At 35.7% G+C, this 13,104-nt stretch overlaps 1 protein-coding gene across 3 annotated transcripts in view; it reads right to left on the bottom strand.

Annotated features, from left to right (window-relative positions):
• Positions 1 to 4,845: 4,845 nt before the first annotated feature.
• LOC127430415 (cytoplasmic polyadenylation element-binding protein 4-like) overlaps positions 4,846 to 13,104 on the bottom strand; it is a 61,293-nt gene continuing 53,034 nt past the window's right edge. For all 3 annotated transcript variants that reach the window (XM_051680160.1, XM_051680161.1, XM_051680159.1), the window contains one exon: positions 4,846 to 9,010. In XM_051680160.1, coding sequence (XP_051536120.1) covers positions 8,783 to 9,010 — 228 coding nt within the window. In that variant the 3' untranslated portion in view covers positions 4,846 to 8,782. The remainder of the gene's footprint in view (positions 9,011 to 13,104) is intronic.

Consider the following 13,104-nt stretch of genomic DNA (forward strand, 5'->3'; position numbering starts at 1 on the left):
GCTGACAATTTAAACAAGGTTTATTTCTATTTCTTCTGCTCCAAACTTACTTCATACTTACTTCTCTGTCTGCTCGTATGAATGTAACACATCATAAGAAAGTGTTTCACCGCTGTTCAAATGCACTTTGGATCGCATCATTTATATGTATAAATGTTTTCCATCTGAAAGGACTAAATATTAAATGAAACAAATGACAATAAAATGCAAAGTAATCTCTTCAGTAATCAAAATACTTTTTGAATGTAACTGTATTCTAATTTCCAATGATTTAAATTGTAACTGTAGTGGAATACAGTTACTTATATTTTGTATTTTAAATACGTAATCCCGTTACATGTATTCCGTTACTCCCCAACCCTGCATGTATATACAGGTGCATCTCAATAAATTAGAATGTCGTGGAAAAGTTCATTTATTTCAGTAATTCAACTCAAATTGTGAAACTCGTGTATTAAATAAATTCAGTGCACACAGACTGAAGTAGTTTAAGTCTTTGGTTCTTTTAATTGTGATGATTTTGGCTCACATTTAACAAAAACCCACCAATTCACTATCTCAAAAAATTAGAATACATCATAAGACCAATAAAAAAAAACATTTTTAGTGAATTGTTGGCCTTCAGGAAAGTATGTTCATTTACTGTATATGTACTCAATACTTGGTAGGGGCTCCTTTTGCTTTAATTACTGCCTCAATTCGGCGTGGCATGGAGGTGATCAGTTTGTGGCACTGCTGAGGTGGTATGGAAGCCCAGGTTTCTTTGACAGTGGCCTTCAGCTCATCTGCATTTTTTGGTCTCTTGTTTCTCATTTTCCTCTTGACAATACCCCATAGATTCTCTATGGGGTTCAGGTCTGGTGAGTTTGCTGGCCAGTCAAGCACACCAACACCATGGTCATTTAACCAACTTTTGGTGCTTTTGGCAGTGTGGGCAGGTGCCAAATCCTGCTGGAAAATGAAATCAGCATCTTTAAAAAGCTGGTCAGCAGAAGGAAGCATGAAGTGCTCCAAATTTCTTGGTAAACGGGTGCAGTGACTTTGGTTTTCAAAAAACACAATGGACCAACACCAGCAGATGACATTGCACCCCAAATCATCACAGACTGTGGAAACTTAACACTGGACTTCAAGCAACTTGGGCTATGAGCTTCTCCACCCTTCCTCCAGACTCTAGGACCTTGGTTTCCAAATGAAATACAAAACTTGCTCTCATCTGAAAAGAGGACTTTGGAACACTGGGCAACAGTCCAGTTCTTCTTCTCCTTAGCCCAGGTAAGATGCCTCTGACGTTGTCTGTGGTTCAGGAGTGGCTTAACAAGAGGAATACGACAACTGTAGCCAAATTCCTTGACATGTCTGTGTGTGGTGGCTCTTGATGCCTTGACCCCATTGTGAAGTTCACCCAAATTCTTGAATCGATTTTGCTTGACAATCATAAGGCTGCGGTTCTCTCGGTTGGTTGTGCATCTTTTTCTTCCACACTTTTTCCTTCCACTCAACTTTCGGTTAACATGCTTGGATACAGCACTCTGTGAACAGCCAGCTTCTTTGGCAATGAATGTTTGTGGCTTACCCTCCTTGTGAAGGGTGTCAATGACTGTCTTCTGGACAACTGTCAGATCAGCAGTCTTCCCCATGATTGTGTAGCCTAGTGAACCAAACTGAGAGACCATTTTGAAGGCTCAGGAAACCTTTGCAGGTGTTTTGAGTTGATTAGCTGATTGGCATGTCACCATATTCTAATTTTTTGAGATAGTGAATTGGTGGGTTTTTGTTAAATGTGAGCCAAAATCATCACAATTAAAAGAACAAAAGACTTAAACTACTTCAGTCTATGTGCATTGAATTTATTTAATACACGAGTTTCACAATTTGAGTTGAATTACTGAAATAAATGAACTTTTCCACGACATTCTAATTTATTGAGATGCACCTGTATATATATATATATATATATATATATATATATATATATATATATATATATATATACACAGTAAATATAACAGTGGATTGTTCCAGAGACAGTTTAGCAGAGACAGAGCACTTGAATTAGTGAGTGGGGTAAATTGGAACAGCCAATATGGCCTGACGGTCAGCTTGAGAACGTGCATGCGCATTAGCTGGACCAGCCAGAAAGTAGCATTTTTTAGCGTGATCTGAGCTAAAGAAGCACAATTTACAATACCATTTGTGCCATTCATAAGATTCCAGTGGTTTCATCCATGTCTTTAGAAGCGATATGATAAGTGTGGGTGAGAAACAGATAATTATTTAAGTGCTTTTGTTTTACTATAAATCTCCACTTTCACATTCTTCTTTTGTTTTTTGGTGATTCGCATTCTTTGTGCATATCGCCACCTTATGGTCGGGGCTGGTAAAAGGTGAAGATTTTTTGTAAAAATTATTGTATTATAGACTATTATTGATCTGTTTCTCACCCACAATTATCATATCACTTCTGAAGACATGGATTAAACCACTGGAGTCGTATGGATAACTTTTATGCTGTCTTAATGTGCTTTTTGGAGCTTCAAAGTTTTGGTCACCATTCACTTGCATTATGTGAACATACAGAGCTGAGATATTCTTCTAAAAATCTTTATTTGTGGTGTGCAGAAGAAAGAAAGTCATACACATCTGGGATGGCATGAGGGTGAGTAAATGATGAGAGAATTTTCATTTTTGGGTGAACTATCCCACTACTAGCCAAGATAGAAAAAATACTATATTAAGATTTTTTCTCACTGGAAGTACTTAAATAGCCAAACCCGTTAATTAGAAGGGGGTGTACACGTACTTTTGGCCGTACTACTATAGTATCTATCATGTCAATTTACAGTATCTCCGCTTACGAGGGGGTGTGAAATGTCACCTGTCATTGAACAAAAAATTACCGGATAGACTTGCCACTGAAGGTGTACCTTTAAAGAGGGATAGGATGTAACACATGTAACATGCAATTTATTTTATATGTCAAGTATTTTGGCTAAATAAACCGCACATATCCTGTGGTGCCCAGCATTATACTTACAGTATAATGCAATTTCTAATAGAGCCTTTCATAAATGTGACCTGTAATGTACAACTTCAACTGATAATGAATTTATCTTTCACCTAAATGATTCCAAATGAATTCTGTGATTGAAACCTCTCATCATCTGCTCACAAGTGAACCTTTGTGATTACATTTCCTGTTCAACATTCACATGGGGAATACATAATTAGGTTGTGACCTGACCTGACCTGACAACACAGTGCTCAACCTGTTTCAAGAATCAGAGATGAGCATGACATCATTACATTGTTCTCTCTTTATTCCACAGATTCTTCCTGTAGCTGGATAAATGTGATATATGGGAACAATTGAGCCAGGTTCACTGTTTTATTAGGGTGGGTCTGATCATCATTACCTCAGCAAGACCTGTGTGAGTTCTAGACTGATGAAGCAGCCATTTCTCTGAAATAGAATCACCCTTTTCCATGCAGTATCCATTCAATTTTACAGATTAAATAGTCCTGTGGAGTATCACTATTAGGGAATAAAAACTAAATGGCTCTGGGAGCCAAGCACCAGCAAGTCCAAAACACAACACTATCCTGGAAAGAAGACAAATAAAAATAACATGACTGGCAATATTTAAGTGACTTTATAAAAGAAACAAGCCCAAAGTCACTTATAATAAGCGGACATAGCGACACTGATTATTTGAATCCCCTACAATGGAGGAAATGCTTGTTAGAAGGTGCCACCAGCCTAATTAATTTAGTATATAGTAATTTTGTGATTACTCCACCTAATGTTAGTTTAAAAAAAGCAAAAAAATAAATAAATTAAAAAAAAATTAAAATAACATTTTGTGAATTTTAAGTAAATATTGTGTAAAATAAGCACTAATTTAAATCCAACTATTTTGAGTGGGTCTTAATTGCATGTACTATATCATATTGGTTATGCTCCACACTCTACCAGGCAGGGTCTTTTCTAGCAATGAGCGGCCGCTTAGGACCCACGAGCTACCAGAATTCCCACATAGCAAGGTCGTTTTTTAATATACTAAAAGTTGCTAGTAATACTCAGGCAGCTGTTATGGCTAAATTAGACAGTTATAGGAGGCCCCCTTGTGGCCTGAGAGGGAAGGGAGTGTATGTAACTGCAAGAATTTTTCAACATCATGATGTGCACATACAAGTAATTTATTGTCATTTTTTATTTATTTTTTTTAATTTTTTTGCCATTATTGTTGATTTCTATATTTTTAATAATTTATCTCGCTCACCAAGATCAAGCTGGTCAAAAAGTATACAAATTATATCAAAGTTTTATAAACTGGCAAGACACTAAAATGTGGCAAATCTACATCAGTTAAAAATATGATTAATATCAATGTTTTAACTGTTAAAAGAAAAAAATTACAACTAAGGGACTTCAGAAATGTAGAAGTAAAATAAAGTGTCGTGATTAACATACATTTAGGAACAAAGAACAATATCATAAAAAAGCACCACTCTTAGAACAGCAGAGGGTGCTATTGAGACTATGACAAAAATAAACAAAATAAAAATAAAACCTAGAGTCAACACCAAAAAACAGCTTTATCTGTTTAGCTATAAAACACTATAAAAAGCTCACTTTTAAGGAATACAATATATTGTTGTGTTAATTAATGATGTAAAATTCTGACAGACATGTTGGACAATCCAAAGGTTGGAGTCAGATTAAATCATTCCTGTGTTCATATGTAATCTAAAGAGAAAATCTAGAGAGCTAGATGTGGGTGACAACATTTTAAGCACAAATACCTTCTTTTAGAAATACACTTCAAGAAATGCAAAACTCTGTCTTGTCACAGTTAAGTTTTATTCATTCGACATTTCACATTACAAATATTTAAAAATTATGCATATTGTTATAAATAGTTGGCTGCAAACAATTAAATAACATTAGATTTTATTTTTATTTCACTAGCACTTACAGACCAACTCCTAGAATATGGACTTTTCGTATAACATAACTTAATTAGAAAGAAAAATACAAAAATAGGAACTTATAAAGTGAAATGACAATAAAAATTAAGGTGATATCTTAAGTAAAAAATGCTATTTATAAATACAACAACCTTCCCATACACAGTTAAAAACTATTGAAATTTTGCCATTAAGTAACATCATTAACAGACAGATATTTAAATATGTATTTTCCTTCAGAAAATGTGAACCATATATTGTGGAGCACAATATAGCAATTAGTAAAAACTAGACACTTTAACATATTAAAAGCTTCACCTCAAAAATATAACAAAAATCTGATCAAAATTATAAAAATTAATTATACATTCCAATTAAAAATATACCAATAAACAGCTAAATACATTGTTGACCTAATAATTACAATGCAATCAATCACAGTAGCTTGAAATAAACAAAATAAGCAAATGAGCACAAAACCTTTAATGTTTTAAAAATAACTTCAATTATTTATATTAGTACAAATAGTTTGATTTCTTTTCTTTTTTACAAACACCAGCATGAAAAGGATTACAACAGTAGAAAATGACTGTGAAAAACATATTAACATCTTCTTTAAATGTCGGCAATTAAAAATGGCATTAAAGAATTACATTGCAAAGAGTCTTTATCTGAGGAAGAAAAAAAAAAAAAAAAAAAAAAAGTATTGCACATAACAACTCCAAGTTAACTTGCAACATTTACCACATTCAAGTCTCAAGTTCCCCTTCCTCCGAACAAACAGGTTTGGATTTTACTTCAAACAGACAGTGGGGATCAAGTTCTCAAGTCTTTTCAACAGCGTACTAGAAGATGATGCTCTCGTCCTGCACTGCAAATTTCATGTTTAGCATTTTTCATCTTTTCTCGTGAATTTCATGTTTTGTTTTTCATACTGGATTATGGGGAAGGCATCAAGAATAACATAGGGAAGGTGCAGGGTGTGGGGTGGCCTTCACAAATTAAAAGTTTAGAAACATCTGGTGCACAACCACAACGATTAATTTCAATAGCTAATTAATGTACGTTTTTTTTTTTTTCTCATCATGCATGCTAAGGATTACAATAGGAACTAGTTGGCAGTTCTAGAATATATATTTTCGAATGGTAAAATATCTAAACATCAAACATCCATTCTTGTGATACGAGGATCAGCCTAAACATGAACCAGATTTAGCATTCTCCATATATTTCTATAGTTTATATTCCAGCTATGGAGAGGAAACCAAAATGACAAGTTTATCTTTAGCCGTTTTTCGCAATATTAACATTAATGACAACGTGTTCTTGCCATGCTACTGTCAGATCTTTGAAATCTATTTTTGTCATTAAAATCTAGTGTACAAGAGCCAAGACCTTAAGCAATAATACACCGATCACTCCTCTGCAGATTTGTCGCATCAACACAAGTGCGTGCTTAGCTGTAAATATTCCTCAGCACTGAAATGTATAAAAAGCATAATTGAAAATAATATATATTAAAGTCACTCAACTTTTTTTTCTCTCTTAAAATGAAAATTTCCATATATGCAGATCTCTCAGTAACAAAAGTACAAAAGCTACCTTTCACCATGTGAAAAATTGAGGTATTGCAAAAAGGAGTTTTTCCATTTGTGAAAAATGTGCCTAAAATGACTGTTGAAAAAAAAAAAAAAAATATTTAGAAAAGTAGTGCATAACAAATGTTTATATGTGCATGACAAAATAATTTAGCTAGAAAACACTGTACCAAAAATCAGCAGGCCATGTATAAAATAATCTTTTTTTTTTTTTTTTTTTTTTTGTTTTGCTGCCATCTCATTAACAGCAAATTCTTCAAAAAGTGTTTAACTTCTAAAATGTTCAATCACCACACCCACAAGCTCAAGTGATAGTAGTGCTGAATGGGTGCAATAGAACACCATCAAGCCAACACGAGGATACATTTCTCTCTAGTGTATCAAGTCTTAATTGATCACTAACTCCCTGACTTTTACGCTAGTAGATTTAGATGCTCTACCGAATTGGATGCAAGTGTTTAAAACTTGACATTGCAAAACCTGATGCCTGGCATAAACTCCTTGACAATACCCGATGGATGAACTACATACGCCTTCGTTTGACCTTTGGAAAAGCAGGTAGACTTGCGAAAAGGCCGGTATACACTGGGTTCAGTGGTTTTCACTAGTGTTACTATGAATTTAACTGCATGCTGATCAATTCAAGGCCAATCTTTGGTTTGCTGGAGCCCATTTGGTCTTTAAATTGAATGAGAAGAGGGTTGGGGGCAAAAATAACAAACCTAAATGAAACTGTTTTCATTTGAAGGGCGGTTTAAAAAAAAAAAAGAAGAAAAATAAGAAAAAGCAAACAGCCGTGGTTTCACTAGCTAGCACACAGCCATCTTTGGTTCCCTAATGTCTGAAAGTAAAACCTCTAATGTCTCGGGGGGGGTGGGGGGGCACGTGAGTAGAGCGATGCATGGACTACCTTTACTTATGCTTCACACTCAGGCTGAGTGGGCATGGCTGCTGCAGGACAGGAGGTATATTGTTAGATCATTCTTCCTTTCTTAAAGGGATAGCTCACCCAAAATTGAAAATTCTGTCATTTACTCAACCCTCACGTACATTTTTAGGTGAACTATCCCTTTAAAGTAGCTTTCGCTGTTTTTCTGCTTGTACATGCAGATCTTTTGGGGTTTTTAGGTGTCTGTGGGCTGGGTAAAGGCTTAAGAGAGACATATTGCGAGTTGAAAGAAAACACAAAGGCTTGCTGCTGACAGCCTGAGAGAACGACGGTTGCTTCGAGCTAAGCTGGACCAGAAATGACGAAAAGTTCCTTGCATTTGAACCAGCTTGCAGGCAGACTACTGACTATTTTAATAATATACATTCGCCACTAGGATGCCGTTTCCCTACCATTGTTGGAATCTAAGTATTAAATCAGGAAGTTACAGAGCATAATTTCTTAATTTGCCTTTTGCTGATGTCCTTTACCTTTTCTGTGGTCCAGGGGGTAAGGGGGAGACCAGCTTGTTTTTTTCTTTTTATATATATATATATATATATATATATATATATATGACTTAAACTAGCAGCTAAGCTTGAGGTATTAGTTATCTTGCATGTCTTGCAAAATGGAGATCAAATCCAGACAGCTGTTGTGAAATCAGTTGTTGTCGTTAGGAAACAAAAATTAACATGGTCTTAAACTACAAACAACATAAAAACAGAGCGTTGAGAGAATTAGCTTCTTCTGTTATCAAATCCCAAGCTTTGGTTAACAACTGAGATCTTAGACCACATCTGCACTCTGGGTTGCAAAGAAACAAGTTCACTCTTCTCGCACCTTTTCTTTTCTCATTTCACGCCTTTTTCGATTCAATTAAAATAGGATGTAATACTTCCAAATGCAATGTTAAAAAAAAAAAAGTAAATTCTAAAAGTCATGCAGATACTTACTGACAAATTATACTAATACTCAATATATTCAAATCTCTGTGCACTTGAAAATAAAATAGAATGGAGTTTTTAAAAAAATAGAGAGATGGATTAGACATTTTCTTCCTGAATCTTTTTTTGGATACACATCCATTTTTTTTTTTTTTTTTTAAATATATTAAATGACAAATTAATTTTATTTTTTGTTGGTGTCGTTTCTTTAAAAAAAAAAATTAAACTAAAAAGGAACCAGCAACAGAAAAGTGCATTTATTTAGATAATGATTTTGCGGCGACTCCTAGCCTACTCTCCCCCTACTCTCTCTCTTTCTATCTCCTTTCCTATCAGCTTTAGTTCCAGCGGAAGGAGATGTGGCGGGGTCGGTCGCCGCCCTCCTTCACCAGGGGCTTGTGAAACTCCCGGCCAGCGCGCGAGTGGATAGCCGCCCAGCAGTATTCACAGTAATACTGGAGACAGGTCACATTAGCGCAGAAGAAAGGAGCGAACTTGCCACCGCAGCGAGTCCCCTGACATTCATCGCACAGCTGGTCATCCAGGACGTATGGCTTCACTTCCACCTGGACAGAGAGAGAGAGAGAGATCGGTAGACTGTTACAGACAGACGGTGTGTCCAAACTTTCTACTCCTTAAATGGTGAAACATCAACTTTGGGCACTTTTTAGTGCTGTGGACTTCCTAGAATGTCTTGTTAAAACATCTGTCACACTCTCACTAATTTATTTAATTTGACTACAAACAATCTCCTGCAGTGTATGTACAGGCGATTATGTCATTTGTGTCAATTTTCTAAAAGTCAAGAAAATTCCCAGCACAGTGTCATTTGCAGCACATCTTGAATTCTGCATTGTGTTTAACTCAGTGGTGGAAATGACATTTGTAACGTTTTTTCAAATAAAATGGCAGACTCATGGCTAACATTTTAATATCCTAAAAACACACAATTAAATAATATTTTTACACTTTTTGCATTATTTGGCTTAATTAGAAATTACGCCTAATAAAAATATTCTACTTTCAAGTGATATTTAGCTTGATTTTTCTTTGTTTTCTTCAAACATCACTCATGTCATATTTCATCTCAAGCATGCTCTTCAATGACACTTTTGTCAAATTGTTTAACAAGTACACAAACTTTTGAAAAATATATACATATAATTTATTAGTGGCAAAATTGTTTGTTGTGATGGAAATGACACCACAACTGTAGAACAGTTATAATAATAAAAAAAATATATATATATATATATATATATATATATATATATATATATATATATATATATATATATATACACAGTGGTGTGAAAAAGTGTTTGCCCCCTTCCTGATTTCTTATTTTTTTGCATGTTTGTCACACTCAAATGTTTCAGATCATCAAACAAGTTTAAATATTAGTCAAAGATAACACAAGTAAACACAAAATGCAGTTTTTAAATGAAGGTTGTTATTATTAAGGGAAAACAAAATCCAAACCTACATGGCCCTGTGTGAAAAAGTGATTGCCCCCTAAACCTAATAACTGGTTGGGCCACCCTTAGCAGCAACAACTGCAATCAAGCGTTTGCAATAACTTGCAATGAGTCTTTTACAGCACTGTGGAGGAATTTTGGCCCACTCATCTTTGCAGAATTGTTGTAATTCAGCCACATTGGAGGGTTTTCGAGCATGAACTGCCTTTTTAAGGTCATGCCACAGCATCTCAATAGGATTCAGGTCAGGACTTTGACTAGGCCACTCCAAATCTTCATTTTGTTTTTCTTCAGCCATTCAGAGGTGGACTTGCTGGTGTGTTTTGGATCATTGTCCTGCTGCAGAACCCAAGTTCGCTTCAGCTTGAGGTCACGAACAGATGGCCGGACATTCTCCTTCAGGATTTTTTGGTAGACAGCAGAATTCATGGTTCCATTTATCACAGCAAGTCTTCCAGGTCCTGAAGCAGCAAAACAGCCCCAGACCATCACACTACCACCACCATATTTTACTGTTGGTATGATGTTCTTTTTCTGAAATGCGGTGTTACTTTTACGCCAGATGTAAGGGGACACACACACCTTCCAAAAGTTCAACTTTTGTCTCGTCAGTCCACAGAGTATTTTCCCAAAAGTCTTGGGGATCATCAAGATGTTTTCTGGTAAAAATAAGACGAGCCTTAATGTTCTTTTTGCTCACAGTGGTTTTCGTCTTGGAACTCTGCCATGCAGGCCATTTATGCCCAGTCTCTTTCTTATGGTGGAGTCATGAACACTGACCTTAACTGAGGCAAGTGAGGCCTGCAGTTCTTTGGATGTTGTTGTGGGGTCTTTTGCGACCTCTTGGATGAGTCGTCGCTGCGCTCTTGGGGTAATTTTGGTCAGCTGGCCACTCCTGGGAAGGTTCACCACTGTTCCATGTTTTCGCCATTTGTGGATAATGGCTCTCACTGTGGTTCTCTGGAGTCCCAAAGCTTTAGAAATGGCTTTATAACCTTTTCCAGACTGATAGATCTCAATTACTTTCTTTCTCATTTGTTCCTGAATTTCTTTGGATCTCGGCATGATGTCTAGCTTTTGAAGATCTTTTGGTCTACTTCACTTTGTCAAGCAGGTCCTATTTAAGTGATTTCTTGATTGAGAACAGGTGTGGCAGTAATCAGGCCTGGGTGTGGCTAGAGAAATTGAACTCAGGTGTGATAAACCACAGTTAAGTTATGTTTTAACAGGTGGGGCAAACACTTTTTCACACAGGGCCATGTAGGTTTGGATTTTGTTTTCCCTTAATAACAACAATATATATATAATATAACATATACATATATATATATATATATATATACACACATATATATATATATATATATATATATATATATATATATATATATATATATATATATATATATATATATATATATATATATATATATATATAAACATTCACGCAATAAATATTTAAAAGGTTTATGTTTATTTCAATCTGTGTTTAGATTATCTTAGTTTTACAATGGATTTTCATAGTTTTATATTGAAAGTCTGGGTCTGGAACAAGGCTAAAACAGTCAAATAAATACAAATAAGGCATATGAAAAGTATAAAAAAAATATATGATGAAAAAAAAAAGTCAAGTTAGTTTTAATGTGAACTTCATAAAACAAAAAAGGAAACAAGTTTAAATCTGTTTTTTTTTGTGGATTTTTCCCCTTTTTCTCCCAATTTGGAATGCCCAATTCCCGATGCGCTCTAAGTCCTTGTGGTCGCATAGTGATTCGCCTCAGTCCGGGTGGCGGAGGACGGATCTCAGTTGCTTCCGCGTCTGAGACAGTCAACCCGTGCATCTTATCACGTGGCTTGTTGAGCGCGTTGCCACAGAGACATAGCGCGTGTGGAGTCTTCACGCCATCCACCGCGGCAACCACGCTCACCGAGAACAAACCACATTATAGCGACCACGAGGAGGTTACCCCATGTGACTACCCTCCCTAGCAACCGGGCCAATTTGGTTGCTTAGGAGACCTGGCTGGAGTCACTCAGCACGCCCTGGGATTCGAACTAGCGAACTAGCGAACTCCAGGGGTGGTAGCCAGTGTATTTTACCACCGAGCTACCCAGGCCCCCTTAAATCTGTTAGTTTAAAAAAAATCTATCCCATGAACTTTAAATTGCCCGAAGTCGAAGATGAATCTCAAAAAAACATGTACAGGTCCCATTTTACATCTAAAACAACAAAAAATAAAAAATTATAAATAAAGAAATTATATTTTGAAAAAAAAAAAGAAAAAAGTTTGGGACAATGAAGATGACATTATTTTCATGAAAATTAAACATTTAAAGGTGCACTCAATACTTTGCTCAACATCAAAAGCTTTACACAAAGAAATTAATAGTATTGTTGAAAGTACAATAAGAACCAGGGGCCTGATGTATAAACGTTGCGTATGCACAAAATTGACATTGAAATGTGCATACGCAATTTTCCACGCACATATCGGGATTTATAAAAAATAAACTTGCCGTAATGTGCGCACCATTCGGACACTCTTGACTGTGCGTACACACTCTTTTACTGGTGTGTGTGAACTGACGACTCCAGCTGGACAAATAATGAACTGAACAGACTGATTATAAACTCTGATTTTCATTTAATTCACATTTAGAAAAAAAAAGTACGTAGTTAAGCACTTGAAACAGAAGTAATCATTATCAAGACAATAGTAGGCTAAATTATTTTTATGTAACTAATTGAAAAGGCATTCAAATATAAGCTGTAAAAGGGAAATATTGGTTTGGGATGCACTGCGTTTAGAGAACTTTCCCATGCCATCATAGAGAAGGAAACAGAGTAATTAAAAATGACAGCGAAGATTTCTTAGTCTGAGATATTTTCTGTTCTATTACAATCATGTACTGAGATAAGAACAGCATTTGAATAAAGATTATCGGTAATGCGATGCGCACTTGACACTGACTGACGTGAAATGGCTTGGTAAAATGAACAGTAGCTAAAAGTCAGGCACTGCTAGCCACATTCAGTAGTCGAATGGACCATTGGAGAGACATGTCTCATCAGAAACAGTATTGTACAGCAATGCACATCAAATGTGCTGCCTGCTCCACTTCATCCCGACCCTCATCACAATGACACCCCCATTCTAGTCTAATAAAAACATGATGAAAAG

This window comes from Myxocyprinus asiaticus, chromosome 40 (assembly GCF_019703515.2).
Source record: "Myxocyprinus asiaticus isolate MX2 ecotype Aquarium Trade chromosome 40, UBuf_Myxa_2, whole genome shotgun sequence".
In the NCBI taxonomy this organism is placed as follows: Eukaryota; Metazoa; Chordata; class Actinopteri; order Cypriniformes; family Catostomidae; genus Myxocyprinus; species Myxocyprinus asiaticus.